General features: G+C 38.7%; 1 protein-coding gene across 1 annotated transcript in view; it reads right to left on the bottom strand.

The window, feature by feature from the left end:
* Positions 1–2,369: 2,369 nt before the first annotated feature.
* Positions 2,370–16,169, bottom strand: part of ZNF485 (zinc finger protein 485) — a 25,728-nt gene continuing 11,928 nt past the window's right edge. The window contains 11 exon segments of the mRNA XM_067022892.1: positions 2,370–4,649; positions 4,651–4,828; positions 4,830–5,088; positions 5,091–5,169; positions 5,171–5,460; positions 5,463–5,504; positions 9,062–9,111; positions 9,113–9,152; positions 9,630–9,663; positions 9,665–9,757; positions 11,578–11,664. Coding sequence (XP_066878993.1) covers positions 4,437–4,649; positions 4,651–4,828; positions 4,830–5,088; positions 5,091–5,169; positions 5,171–5,460; positions 5,463–5,504; positions 9,062–9,111; positions 9,113–9,152; positions 9,630–9,663; positions 9,665–9,757; positions 11,578–11,664 — 1,365 coding nt within the window. The 3' untranslated portion in view covers positions 2,370–4,436.

Here is a 16,169-nt window from a genome sequence, read left to right as displayed (position 1 = left end):
CTGCTCAATAGCCACTTCAGGCTACTGTGCTGTGGCTGCTTCAGATTATTCCACCACCTGTCAATTCCAGCCTAGAGTTCTTCCAGCAGAGACACAATCATAGAGTTATAAAGTTGTTCCTGCTATACTCTTTCTGAATTCTCCTTCCCGCCCCAACACACACACACACACACACACCATGCAGAATGTGGGATCTTAATTCCCCAAACAGGGATAAAATCCTACATTGGAAGTCAGAGTCTTAATCACTGGACTGCTGGGAAATACCCTTTCTGAGTTCTTGATCCACAAAATCTATGGGCCTAACAAAATGATAACTAAGTTTGGGGTTATTATGCATCAATAGTAACTAGGATATCAGGCTATGAAAATCCTATAAACATTTCCCTACTTGGATGTTTTTTCCATCTCTTTCCAGGATTTTATTACAAACAATGCTATGGTGAGCAATACAATCTCTTTAAGCTAGTCTATTTCCTTAAACAGTCTGAGAGTGGTTTTTCTGGGTCAATGGGAACATACATTTAGTAGACTTTCATTCATATTGTGAAACTGGTATCCAAGGATTAACCAGTTTTCACACTAACAATAATGCACATATGCCCAACTGTGCTTCTTCTGATTTATTCTGGCCCTTTTCTAGGTTCTTGAGTTGAATGCTTAGTTCCTTTCTTTGCTATTCCTCTATAATATCGCTTTATTTTATATTTTAAACTACCAGTGACATATTTTTATTGTAAAAGATTCAAGTAATGTGTAAACTATATAAAAGTGGTATCATTATTGAACGATCTGGCTTTTTTTTCCCCTTAATGTCTTAGACATCCTTCCCTGTCAGTTCATAAAGTTTAACTCATTAAATGTTAATTGATTAATTAAATGACTGCATGACAGCCCAAAGAATGTATGGGCTGTATTTTAAACATTGCCCTGGTGATAGATACTTCAGTGACTTCAACTTTTCATTACTATAATTATCTAAAGACCGTTTTACTATTTATACAATTTTAGAAATAGAAATGTTAGGTCAAAGAGTAAAAGCTTTTTAAAAGTTGGTGGATATAGTAAAATTTATGCTTCTCACCATCACACTGTTAATTCAGAATTCTTTCAACATGTAAGTGTGCCTGTTTTCTTGCACCTTCAAAAGCACCAAAGGGACTTCCCTGGTGGAGAATCTGCCTTCCAATGCAGGTTCGATCCCTGGTTGGGAAACTGAGTCCACATGCCATGGGGTTACTGAGGCCATGCCTCAACTAGAGAGCCCACGTGCTGCAAATTATAGAGCCCATGCACTATGGAGCCCATGGGCCACAACTAGAGAGAGAAAACCTGCATGCCACAACTAGAGAGAAGCCCATATGCCACAATGAAAGATTCCACATGCTGCAAAAAAGACCCGACACAGCCAAAAAAAAAATTTTTTTAAGCACCAAATATCTTATTAACTTTTGTCCAATAGGCAAAAAAAAATTGTGATCACTTTAATTCACATCTCTCTAAAGCCGGTCATCTACTTTTAAATTTGACCATTTGGGGGTTGTTTTTGACAACTGTACAATCATATCCCACACAACTTCTCCCCTGAGATTTTTATATTTTTCTTATAGATTTTTAAGAACTCTTTAGATATTCTAAGTATTATTTGTTACATACAATGGTGGTAACATTGTCTCCAAGTCTGGTTCTTTGTATTTTAACACTGTGAAGCCACTGGTCATACAAATTTTTTTAATATTTATGTGTTTTTTTATGGCTTCTGAGGTTTCTAATTTAGAAAGACAACTATGGGGCTTCCCTGGTGGCACAGTGGTTGAGAATCTGCCTGCCAATGCAGGGGACACGGGTTTGGGCCCTGGTCCGGGAAGATCCCACATGCCGCAGAGCAACTAAGCCCGTGAGCCACAACTACTGAGCCTGCGCGTCTGGAGCCTGTGCTCCGGAACGGGAGAGGCCGTGACAGTAAGAGGCCCACGCACCACGATGAAGAGTGGCCCCTGCTCGCTGCAACTGGAGAAAGCCCTTGCACAGAAACGAAGAACCAACACAGCCAAAAATTTAAAAATAATAAAAAAAGAAAGACAATTATATTAAATGATAGAAACTACACGAATGTATGCTTGATTAAATATTTCAAAAAACACAGCCAAAGTCAAAATTTCACTTCATCAAATCAATATCACAGTCTTCTCAAAGATAACAACTGTTTTGGCCTTTACTTTTCCAGATCTCTTTCTCTGTGTGTGTGTGTGTGTGTGCGTGCGTGCGTGTGCAGGTGCACCAATGTATATATTAACAAAAAATAGCTGCATTTTTAAAAATATAATTAAGACCATAATATATAAAAACAACTTGCTTTTTTTAAAGTTTATTTACAACGTTGTGTTAGTTTCAGGTGTACAACAATGTGATGCAGTCATCATATAAATACATATTCTTCTTCAGATTCTTTTCCATTATAGGTTATTGTAAGATATTCAATATAGTTCACTGTGCTGTACAGTAGGTCCTTGTTGTTTATCTATTTTATATATAGTAGTGTGTATCTGCTAATCCCAAATTCCCAATTTATCTCCCCCCCATCCCTGCCTCAGCTATCCCCTTTAGTAACCATAGGTTTGTTTTCTGTGCCTGTGAGTCTGCTTCTGTTTTGTAAATAAGTTCATTTGTATTATTCTTTTAGATTCCACAAATAAGTGATATATTTGTCTTTCTCTACTTCACTAAATATGATCATCTCTAGGTCCATCCATGTTGCTGTAAATAGCGTTATTTCATTCTTTTTTATGGCTGGGTAATACTCTATCATATATATGTGTATCTATATACCACCTCTTCTTCATCCATTCATCTGTCAGCAGACACTTAAGTGGCTTCCATGTCTTGGCTATTGTAAATAATGCTGCAATGAACATTAGGGTGCATTTATCTTTTTAAATTAGGGACTGCTGGATCATATGGTATCTATTTTTGGTTTTTAAGGAGCCTCCATACTGTTCTCCATAGTGACTGTATCAATTTACATTCCCACCAACAGTGTAGGAGGGTTCCCTTTTCTCCACACCCTCTCCAGCATTTATTGTTTGTAGACTTCTTGATCATGGACATTCTGACCGGTGTGATGACATATCTCACTGCAGTTTTGATTTGCATTTCTCTATTAATTAGCAATCCTGAGCATCTTTTCATGTGCCTATTGGCCATCTGAATGTCCTCTCTGGAGAAATGTCGATTTAGGTTTTCTGCCCATTTTTTGATTGGGATTTCATTTTTATTCTTTTTAATTGAGCTGTATGAGCTGTTTGTAGATTATGGAAATTAAGCCCTTCTCAGTCACATTGTTTGCAAATATTTTCTCCTGGTCCACCGGCTGTCTTTTTGCTTCATTTATGGTTTCCTTTGCTGTGCAAAGTTTGATTAGGTCCCATTTGTTTGTTTTTGCTTTTATTTCTTTTTCCTCAGGAGACTGACCTAAGAAAACACTGCTATGACTTATGTCAGAGAATGTTTTGCCTATGTTCTCTTCTAGGAGTTTTATGGTGTCTTACATTTAAGTCTTTAAGCAATTTTGAATTTATTTTTGTGTATGGTGTGAGGGCATGTTCTACCTTCATTGATTTATTACATGCAGCTGTCCAGCTTTCCCAACACCACTTGCTGAAGAGACTGTCTTTTCTCCATTGTATATTCTCACCTCCTTTGTCAAAGATTAATTGCCCATAGGTGTTTGGGTTTATTTCTGGGCTCTCTATTCTGTTCCATTGAGCCAGGTGTCTGTTTTTGTGCCAATACAATGCTGTTTTGATTACTGTAGCTTTGTAGTATTGTCTGAAGTCTGGGAGGGTTAGGCCTCTAGCTTTGTTCTTTTCTCTCAGGATTGCTTTCACAATTCTGGGTCTTTTGTGGTTCCTGTAAATTTCAGGATTATCTGTTCTAGTTCTGTGAAAAATGTCATGTTAGGCCTCTAGCTTTGTTCTTTTCTCTCAGGATTGCTTTCACAATTCTGGGTCTTTTGTGGTTCCTGTAAATTTCAGGATTATCTGTTCTAGTTCTGTGAAAAATGTCATGGGTAATTTGATAGAGATGACATTAAATCTGTAGATTGCTCTGGGCAGTATGGCCATTTTTACAATATTAATACTTGGCAATTTGCTTTTTTAACTTATCAAGGTATCATGGAGATATATCTATGGTTGTATATAGAGCTCTACCTCATTCTTTTCACTTGCTACATAATAGCATTTAGGTTCTTGCTACATTTAAGTTCTTCAAATATTTCACTAGTACAAACCATACTACAATGAACATCCTCACAAGTGAGAAGTTTTCCAGATACAGGATCACAGAATATATTCATTAAGTGTATAATTTATTGAATGTCTCCTCCTTGATGGTCAAAAAGGAATAAACTATCTCTGCATGATTTACCAAACTAACTACATTTGATGGCTTTCTTTATTATGAATTTTCTAATGTTGTTTGAGGCTTGAATTCTGAGGAAAAGCCTTCCCACATTCATTACATTCATAAGGTTTTTCTCCTGTATGGATTTTCTGATGTTCAGCAAGGCCAGAGCTATGCCTGAAGGATTTCCCACATTTCTTACAGCGATAGGGCTTTTCTCCAGTAAGAATTCTCTGATGTTCAATAAAGGACTGAGCTCTTCCTAAAGGCTTTCCCACAGTCATTACATTGATGTAATGGGGTTTATTGATTGGGTTTATTTCCACTATGAGTTTTCTGATGTCCAGCAAAGGATGAGCTATACCTGAAAGACTTTCCACATTTACTACAGAGATAAGGTTTCTCTCCTGTACGCATTCTTTGAGCTTTTCCTAAATACACATTCATTACACTGATACAGTTTCTCACCAGTATGTATTCTCTGATGTTACAAGACAGATGAGTTATCCCTGAAAGTTTTCCCACATTCATTACATTTAAATGGCTTCTCTCCACTATGTATTTTCACATAATGAGCAAGGCCTGAATTCTGAGCAAAGGCTTTCCCACAATCATATTTGTAGGGTTTCTAACCAGTATGAAGTCTCTGGTAACTTAAAAGAATAGAATTATTTCTGAAAGTTTTCCACATTCATTGCATTTATGGAGTTCCTCTCTAGAATGAATTTTCTGTTGATTAACAAATGTTGAGTGCTGCTTGAGGAAATTTCCCACATTTAACACATCTGAAACATTTCTTGCCTATGGAAATTTTATGATGATTTAAAAGGGATGAGCTGCTCATAAAGGCTATCCCACATTCTTTACATTTATGGGGTTTCTCACCAGTATGATTTCTCTGGTGGCTAATAAAGGAGGAATTATATTTGAAGACTTTCCCACATTCCTTGCATTTATAGTGTGTCTTCTCTATGCAACTTCTGCCTTCCCAATCCAGGCCTCTTTCCATCATGACACTTTTTGTCTGTTCTCCCAAATCAGATCTCTCAGAAGTTTTTGCTGTAGGGTTGACATCTTTGTTTCAAATATGTACTCCTGAACTGAAAAATAATTTTTTAATTCAAATGTTCTCTATGTGGAAATACTGAAACTGAGAGCTGCACATGGATAAGAATAACATTCTATTCTATACAACTAAAGGTTATGTAAAATTAATTCATCCCACTTGTGATTCTTGCTAAGAAAAGATGGCAAGACTAAAGATGGGAGAAGTAAATAGGATCTAAGGAAACAGAAGTTATAAATATTGTATTTAAAGAATGCAAGGAGCATCTAAGAAGTTGGTAAGTTAGGAAGGTAACACAGGAAACACCAAAAAAGAAAAAAAGATTAAAATTTGAGGATAAAAACAACTTTGGGGAGAAAACCAAGTATCACAAAGCAAGCCAGGATTACTAGGACAGGCTCCTATAGGGAGGTACATTTGAGAACATTGTAATATAACACTGTACATGTCCAAGAATTTGAGAATAACATTCCTCTGTGCGAATTTAGCAGAGAACCAACATTTAATGGCTCCGAGATAAAGATATATACACACACACACACACATATATTTTTATCTTTATTTTTATATACATTTATATTTATTAGCCTGAAGAGAAATTCCATTAATCAGATACTAGAGCTAAGACTTATTTTTTTAATGCAAAATTGGAGGTGAAGTCTGGTAATAAACAGCCCAGATCCTTCAAATGGCCTTTGATGGGATATGTATTTAATGTGTAATGATTAAACTACAGAAAATTTCAAGATTCTGATTGTAAAGGTAAGTGGAGGTAAATCAGTCATATGAAGAGAAAGGCATGGATTCATGTTCTATGACAAAGGTAACTTTGCAGAGCAGAGGTGAAAAGAAGACTACAGTGGCATACTGTGGGGAGGGAGGAGTAAACATGAACCCTATCTCATACCATGCACAAAAATCAATTCTAACAGGATGGCAAATCTAAATGTAAAGGACAAGCAATAAAGCTTCTAAAAGTTAATACAGAAGAATATCTTTATAAACTTGAGGAAAGGAAAGATTTACTAAACAGTACACAAAACACAATTACTAGAAAGGAAAAAATTAATAAAATAGAGCTCATTAAAATTAAAACCTCCTATTCATCAAAAGGCCACTATTAGTGAAAAGCAAACCACAGAGAGAAGGGCAATACCATATATATAATCAACAAAGAATTTTTTTTTAATAGACACTCCGTAAAAGATGACATATAACGGCCAATAAACATTTGAAATGTCCTCCACCTCATTAGATATCAGGGATATGGATATGAAGACAAAATGAGGGACTTTCCTGGTAGCACAGTGGTTAAGAATCTGCCTGCCAACACAGGGGACACGGGTTCAAGCCCGGGTCTGGGAAGATCCCACATGCTGTGAAACAACTAAGCCCATGCACCACAACTACTGAGCCTGTGCTCTAGAGCCTGCGAGCCACAATTACTGAAGCCTGCACACCTAGAGCCCATACTTTGCAACAAGAGAAGCCACCGCAATGAGAAGCCCGTACACCGCAACAAAGAGTAGCCCCCGCTCTCCACAACTAGAGAAAGCCCGCGCGCAGCAACAAAGACCCAATGCAGCCAAAAATAAATAAACAAATAAATAAAGGTAAAATAAAATTCTAAAAAAAAAAGAAAGACACTATGAGATACATGATACACCCAAAGGGAAATTAACTTCAAAGGACTGACAGTATTAAGTGCTGACAAAGATAAAGAACAATGAGTACTCTCACACACTGATGATGCAAATATAAATAGGTACAAAACTTTGAAAAACTATTTGGCATTATGTACTAAAGTTGAATATATGCATATCCTATAAGCTAGAAATCCCAATCCAAAAGATATGTATCCACATATGAACCAAGCAATAACATATATGAAATGTTCATACCATTTGTAATTCTCAAAAGCTAGAAACATCCCAAATATCCATCCAAAATATGAGATAATGAAATACTCTATTGCAGTAGTTTTAAGAGCCTGGTCTCCAGATCAGTAACAACAGCATCAGCATCACCTAAGAACTTGTAGAGATTTTCAGTCCACATTTCAGACCTAATGAATAAAAAGTGCTGAGGGTGGGGCCTAGCAATTATGTTTAAACATGCATTCTAATGATCCACAGGAAGGACAATGCATGAAAATGAATGAATCTCACAAAATGTTACGCATAAAAAGCCACATCAAAAAAATATATAGTTCCATTCATGTAAAGTTAAAAAAACAGGCCAAAATAAATTACAGTGTTAGTTCAGGGGGAGGAGGAGAGTGTGGCTAATGATTGGAAGGGATCAGGTATGATTTAGTAGAGTACTGCCAGTGTTCTCTTTCTTGAGCTGACTGCTGGTTACATGAATATTCATTTCAAAAATACCTATTTAGACCATATATACATAAAATCGACTCTTCTATACATGTGTTTAAAAAAAAATTTTTAAAAAGGTTTTAAGAAAGAAAAAGGAAGGTTAGCTTATGACTCTCAATACTTTGATCAGAGAAATCAAAATGCATACTGCAAAATATCTAAAAAATAATGACAATAAAAACTACAATACAACCAAAACACTGCACAAACAGAAGTTTACAGCTTTAAATATTTATATTACATAAATAAGAAGAAAAATCAATGAATTAATTGATTCATGAATCAACTATAAAAGGTTAGAAAAAGTAAATAAACCTAAGGGGAAAAAAGAAAAAGGAGTTAAAGATTAAAAAACAGAAAACAGTAACACTAGTAAATACATCTAAGAGTCTATAAAAAGTAAAACAGAGCTAATGAAGGGGGGAAAAATGGAAAAAAAAAACAAATAAATAATGTAAGAAATCATAAGAAAGTAACCATGAATATACAGGATAAAAGTAACCATAAATGTAAAGGATATATGTAGAATCATAAAAGTCTACTTTCTTCAATACTATGCAGATAAATTTGAGAACTTTAATTACTGGACATTTTTTAGGAAAATGTAAATTACCAAAACTGTTTCAAGAGAGAGCAAAAATCTAGTTGGCCAAGTTATTATATAAGAGAGAATACTGCTGAAGAATTACCCCCCAATTCCTCTCCCCTGCTCCCTACCACAAAAAACAAGTTTTAAAAAAAACAAAAAAACCCACCCAAACCTTCAGGGAACCAGTTATCATGTGAATTATCATGTGAAATTATTAAAAAAAAATGAAAATAGGAAGGATCAAAAAAAAGCTAGCCATTTGCCTAGCTAACCATCGTCTAGCCATTCGTCTAGCTAACCATAGGAGAATTTGGAAGACATTGAGAATGGACAGAAGGTAGAAACAAAGTGTAGCCTGACAAGTGCCTGAAAATGGGGAGGGAAACAACACATACAGAGAATGATTTCAGGGTGCAAAGTCAGAGGCCTGAGGCCCTTGTGAAAGGAGCAGAAGTAGAAAGAATGAAAAAAATGGCAAGTTATTTGACATGAAGATGATGTTAAAAAGAGGCAGCTAGTGTCAACTGCCACAGCCCTTCTGCATGGACATGGACTTTCTTAAGATGAGTCTTCTGACCAAGAACTCCCTCCTCACTGTTCTGTGTGCTGAGCTCTGGACTCACTCACCTGCATAGGTACCTGATGGAACCTCTTATACTTCCATCCGTGGCTCTTCCATCCAACTGGGTTATTAGCTTTGGTTTGGAAGAGAGAAGCCCTGTTCACAGAGAAAGAAAAGGAACATGACTATGGTTATGAGCACAAGGAGTTATCCCAAATCTCAGTCTCAACTTGGGGGTCTACACGGAGCATGGATATGTCAGGAAGGCCTAGAGGGTGGTATCAAGGACATCCAAGTCACAGTCATAGAAATGTAGGAGTGGAAGTCAGTTAGAAAACCAGGCCTCTTTGAGGACAGGAAACTCCTATTGTTGGTGGCAGATGAATGGTGACATGCAAAATTTAGAGAACTGGGCTAGACTGCACAAAAAGCTGCCCATCTTAAACTCTGTATGGCTCTGACCTTTCTGAGTGAAAGGAGCATGAACTCCAGCCTCTAAGCCCATAGTTAAAAACAAACAAACAACCAAAAACCTCCCATTTTAAGAGTTTAAATACCCCCAATCATTAACCCTGTGAAAATGCACAGTTGCCCAGCAGACCAATTTTGAGTTAAAGAGAAAAAAATCCTTACCCACAAACACCAGATTCCCATAGTTCTCCAGTAATCACATCCTTGTACAGGGCCTGCTGAGCAGCATCCGGGTGTCTCCCTTCAATCTGAGTAAAGGCCACAGCCACATCCCCAAATGTCAGTGATCTCTGCAAAATCAAACCCAATTCCGTTCACCCAGGAACCATTGACTCCCTTGCCCCTGAGGTAGGGAGCCAGGAAGGCCTCACTGGAGAAGGAAGGCAAGACGTTCAAAGTCAGCTTCTGATAGCTCAGATTGTTATGAGGAGAAAAGTGGGAAACAGTTAACAAAAGGACCAACGAGGAACATATATGACATCCTCGAAAAGCAGACTTGCTTCAGAGGAACGAAATACTAAAAGATGAGAGGCTGGAAAGTGAAGTGATTCGTGACCCCTCATACTTCAGTCACACTGCCCTCCTGGTGTTCTTCCAATATGCCTATCATGCTCGCTCCTCTGGGCCTGGTGTTTGCTCATCCCTCACTTTGTAGGGATGAAGTAAAATTGCTTAAATGTCACTTTGTCAGGAAGTTCTTCTTTACTCTTCTCCCATCTTCTACTACTTTCTATTCCATGACCCACTTTATTTTTTATTTTCCATAGGGTTTCTCACTGCCAGGCAGGAGAGGTTTAGATTTATGGTCAGTACACTGTATAATGAGAGCTCCAGGAGGGCAGGGACCACTTGGGTCACTGCTGTCTCCCCAGCCTAAAACACTGCCTGACACATAGGCATGTTCAAGGATGTGTCATTCAACAAATGAATAGAAACACTGAAAGACATGCAAAATGATACTGGTTTTATCCTAGAATTTACAGCAATAAATATGTATTTGTTAATTGCCATTCATAGCAGTAACAACCTAATATGTACCAGGCACAGTGCTGAGCCCTAAGACATACAACATCTCTCTGTATTTCCACCAGAAATGTATAAAGTAAATCTATTTTACAGCTAAGAATACTAAGGCTCAGAGATTTGAAAGAACTTGCTCAAGGTCACAGGCTGGTTGAGTATACAGTATTAAAAAGGAGCTATAAAAAGTGGTAATGAAACTATGGAGCAAACTAGAAGAAATGGCTATGGCATATTAAAAGGAAAAAATGGGTAAGCCTAAAAAATACACATGCAAAGGTGTTTCAAGTGAAATAATTTGATTCGCTAGGGTGATAGGAATATGGGGAATCTTTAATTTTTAAAAATTTTTGTTACTCTTAGTTTGCATAATAAATACTCAACTATTTACTACTTCCTTCAAAATGTTCATTACCTCCTGTCAACTTCTCAAAGTCCTTCAAAACCCAGTTTTCTCCAGGATTAAGGCAAATTCCAACCTGGCATTCTAGACACTGAACGTTTCCAACTTTCTCTGGGGCTAGCTCATTCATGGTTCAGATGTAACTGCTTCACTCATGTTGCAGCGCCTTCCCCTAGTCACCCCAAACTCTCCAAATATGCAAATTTCATTTATTCTTCAGTAAGAACCGTAATGATCACCACCACTACCACCACACCACCCTAAAGACTCCTCTGACCCCTGAAAGTCAAGAGAGCACTACATTGGCTGTGTCATGTGTATCATTCATGATTAACGTAAAGCCTGTTATGTCTTTTTATGCTACATGTCTGTTTTTCCATTATCTGAGTTAGCAATGTCTTTGAGGTAACAGCTATACCTTATTACAAAGTATGTTTCACTTTCTAGCACTCTAGAAAGCATGAGTACCAATAATCTATTTGGTGAATGTCTCTGTAATGGGTAGAAAGAAGGACATGAAGGGATGACAGTGGGGAGAGGGGCCCCTTCTCTGTAGAGCTACACCACTCCAGGATTGGCTCAGGCAGCTTGGTCCATACACTGGTCAGAGCATTTTCCAAGAGGCATAAACCCAACTTCATTTTGAAACAACAGCGATTTCTCAGGAAAAGGAAAAATCAAACTTACCTGGATCTGGGTTCTTGGTAGTCTTGCGGCCGTCTGTCCCCTGAACTGTTCTCCCAGGCCAGGACAAAGAATCTTGACTACGCCAACCTGGGAAGAAGAAAGGAAATATGAGGAAGTCCCTCCATGTTCGGTAATAGCTAGAACTCGCTCTCTGCACGCTAAACGAGAACAGTCCGCCACCCTCCCCACTCCCCACAAAGGTCGAGAAGTGAAGGTGGTTAAGGGCAGGAAAAAAGGGCACGGAACGCCTGCCTGGAGTCCGGCCTTGCTGCAAGCTCCAGGCCAAGCTCTGACTGTGAATCAGTCGGGCACCTTCGCCAACACACGTGTAAAGTCTCGTCGTAGACTCAATCCCTGGGCCTCAGCGCAAGCCTTTAAACCTTCTGGGACAACACGGCTCCTGGGGTTGGGGCCCCGCTCACATCTGCCCGCCCCTCCTAGCCCGCTCTTTCCTCAACCTGCCCCTCGGGTAAAGGAGGGGCGCACCAGGTCTCTGTGCCCCAGTCCGGCGGCAGCCGTTCCCCACCAAGCTGGGAGGGTTGGGCCAGAATGCTGCGCACGCTGAGGAGCCGTGACCACCCTCACTGTATTTACAGCCGAGACACAGGTGCAAGCCGAGCACGCCGGTGCCGCGCTCTACTCAAACGGAGGCGGGCAGGGCCGGAAACGGAAGTGACCGCGAAGGCCTCTGGGAAATGTAGTCTGGGATACAGTCCGGCGTCTTAGGTTCTTCATCCTATATGCGCACGTTGGCATGAACTGGGGAGCTTGAAAAATTAATTACGCCTTGGTCCCAACTCCACAGATTTTGCGTTAATGCTCTGGGTGTGGTCCTAGCATCGGGATTTTTTAAAGCTCCCATACGATTTTAATATTCAGCCAAAATTGGCACCCACTGCTAGAAACTGATTTGGATCTGAAAAACATGTTTTACGTTACTTTGGGGGAGCTATTTATGGTTTGTTCATTTGTTTGTTTCCAAGTAATCCTGTTTTAATCTCAAAGAAAAAGCATGTTAGAAAAGTATAGCACCCAGAACATTAAAAATTAGTTTCTCGGGCTTCCCTGGTGGCGCAGTGGTTGAGAGTTCGCCTGCCGATGCAGGGGACGCAAGTTTGTGCCCCGGGTCTGGTAAGATCCCACATGCCGTGGAGCGGCTAGGCCCGTGAGCCATGGCCGCTGAGCCTGCGCGTCCGGAGCCTGTGCTCCGCAACGGGAGAGGCCACAGCGGTGAGAGGCCCGCGTACCGAAAAAAAAAAAATTAGTTTCTCACCATTAACTGACACACAAGATGGAACAAGATTGAATCAGTTTTAACAAATGTATTATTAAAAAATTCTACTTACAAAATCCAGCAATTTGACAGCTTAGGAAGGAAAAATGTATCTTTCATTCAAATTCCTCTGAATGGAGCATTCATTCGCCAACCTAACAATGATTAACCAATGCCCCAGTATGTGCCACTCACTTTTCTAGATGCTAAGGATAAAGCAGTTGTCAAGGACTCCCTCCTTCACCAAACTTTAGTGAGGATCCTGTGAATCCTCTTCTCTAGACCTTGTCTTTGGCCTGCTAAATCCAATTTTAATAAAGAATCCTGCTAAGCCAGTTCATCAAGAATTCCCCCACTCTTGGTAACTAATCAAGTTCCTTTCTACCTCCCCCTGATACCTAACCAATTTCTTAGTAGTTTTCCATTTACTCCCTCACCCTGCCAGTTGGCTATATATCCCCACTTGTCCCTGTTGTACTGGGGGTAAGTTCAAGCTCTCTCCCTATTGCAGTAGGCTTGAATGAAGTCTTCTTTGCAGGTTTCAACAAGTGTCAGAATAATTTCTCTTAACACAGTGAAAAAATAATGTTCGTCCCCTCAAATACCTTACATTCAAACAGGGGGCAGGAAGAGAGAGATTAAACAAAAGCAAGGTAAGGAGATGGGAGGAGGATTCTTATTCAATACAGAGCTGTATAAACTGCCCTCTTTGATAAGAGATCATACAAGCAGAGTCCGAAGGAAGTAAGGTAACAAGAAGGAGTGTATCTGTGGGAAGTCTGGTCCAGGCAGAGGAAACAGTAGACGCAAAGCCACTACAGAGAGCATGCTTGGTTTATTTGAGGAACAGAAACAGGTCAATGAGGTTGGAATACTAAAGACATAAGAAAAGACCAGATCATGTTTGTGATGACTAATTTCATGTGTCACCTTGACTGAGCTAAGGGATGCCCAGATAGCTTATAAAATATTATTTCTGGGCCCACCTATGAGGGTGTTTCCAGAAGAGATTAATATATGAATGGTGAACTGAGTAAAGCAGACTGCTCTCCTCAATGTGGGTGGGCAACATCCAGTCTATTGAGAGTCTGAATAGAATTTAAAAAGCAGAGGAAGGGAGACTGGTCTCTCCACATGAGCTAAGACATCCATCTTCTCCTGCCCTCAGACTTTCAGATGCTGGGACTTACATCAGCATACCATTCCTCCCTTCTCAGGCCTTCGACCTCCAACTGGGAGTTACACCATTGGCTCCCCTAATTCTCAGGCCATCAGATACAGACTGAACTACACCACTTCTGAACTACAGAAGAATACAGGCTTTCCTAGTTCTCCAGCTTGCAGACATCAGATCATTGGACTTCTAAGTCTCCATAACCACAGAAGCCAATTAATTAATTAAATACACACACTATTGGTTCTGCTTCTCTAGAGAACTCTGCTTAATACAATGTTGGTCCTTTCAGTCCACTATAAAGACACTGGCTCTTATTTCAACTGAAATAAGAAGCCATCAGAATGTGGAGAAATCAGAATCTTCATTGGTTGTTAGTAGGATCACAAAATAGTGCAGCCACTTTGGAAAGCCTGGCAGTTCCTCAAAATGATAAATATGGAGTTACCATATCACTCTGTGATTCCATTCCTAGATACCTAACAAAGAACAATGAAAATATACATCCACACAAAAATGTATATATAAGTGTACATAGCAGTGTTATTCATTAGAGCTAACACTGGCAACAACACAAATGTACAACAACCAGTGAAAGGATAAACAAAATATGGTATATCCAAACAATGGAATAATATTTGGCAATAAAGTTAATGAAGTAACGATACATGCTACATAATCAATGAACTTTGAAAATATAATCCTAAGTGAAAGAAGACAGTCACAAAATATAACATACTGTATGATTCCACTTATCTGAAATGTCCAAAATGTCAAATTACATAGAGACAAAAATAGAAAAATGGTTGCTAGCGGATGGAGGAAAGGAGGAATGGAGAGACATTATTGACGGGTATGGAGCTTCTTTTGGGAGTAATGAAATGTTGTAAAATTAGATAGTAATTATATTAGTTTCCTAGGGCTGCTGTAACAAAGTGCCACAAACTCAGATAATAGAAATTAATTTTGTCACACTTTTGGAGGCCAGAAGTACAAAACCAAGGTGTCAGCAGGGTTAGTTCCTCCTCAGACTTTGGGTAGAATCCTTCCTTGACTTTTCCTAGGTTCTGGTGGTTGCCATCAATCCTTGGCTTACATTCTCCCTGTGTGTCTCTGTCTTTATGTGGTACTTCCTCTTATAAGGACAGCTAGTTATATTGGATTAGAGCCCAACCTAACAACCTCATATTAACGTCATTACATCTGCAACAACCCAATTTCCAAATAAGGTCACATTTTGGAGTAGTGGGGGTTAGAACGTCAACGTATGAAGGCGGGTGGGAACACAATTCAACTCATAAAATTTAGTTTTGTGTTTTGTTCCTTAATGTTTTGCCTTTAATACTCTGTAATGTATTCTTTACAGTTCACATCTTATGAGATAGGATCTAAGTTTGTCTCAAATTGATAGATAACTTTTCAGCACCATTCATTGAAAAGTCTTTTTGTTCCTCCATTAAATTGAAATGCCATCATTATCTTATGTCACACTATACAGTCTCCTAAACAAAAGTTGTGGGAATTTCTTAACCTGTGCTGTTTTACAGAAGCAAAGGGCTCAGATAAAGTTCGACACTCTTACTATTAATAAGGAGTGGTTAAATATATTACAGTAAATTCATGACAAAATACTAGGCAACCATTAAAAATATCAACATAGATATAGACATGTTACATAAATGTGCTGACAAAATATTGTTGAGTGAAAAAATTAGTTTCCAAGACAGCTTGTATAGTTTAATCCCACATACTACCTCACATAATAATGAGAAATGCCAGAACAGTACTCAGCAAAGATCTCCTGCAAGATATGACTCAACCTATGTGAAGTCCTGTGATAAACCTTCTATTTGAATTATCTCTTTTAATCCTCAAAGCAAGCCTACGAGGTAGGTACTATTACTATCCTCAATAGCAAAAACTTTTTGTTATAGAAATTTCAAATTATACACAACATAGAATAATACAATGGGCCACTATGTATCCACTAACCCAGATTCAATAAATATCAAGATCGTGCCCATTTTCTTTTATCTATCAATCTCCCCTCCCTTTTGGTATTCTGGGAAAACTGAACAACTACATGTAAAAGGACGAAATTAGAACACTCCCTAATACCTTACACAAAAATAAACTCAAAATGGA

The sequence above is a fragment of the Kogia breviceps genome, chromosome 2, assembly GCF_026419965.1.
Source record: "Kogia breviceps isolate mKogBre1 chromosome 2, mKogBre1 haplotype 1, whole genome shotgun sequence".
Classification (NCBI taxonomy): Eukaryota; Metazoa; Chordata; class Mammalia; order Artiodactyla; family Physeteridae; genus Kogia; species Kogia breviceps.
Note: the sequence above shows the minus strand (reverse complement) of the source record. Positions and strands in the feature narration are given on the sequence as shown.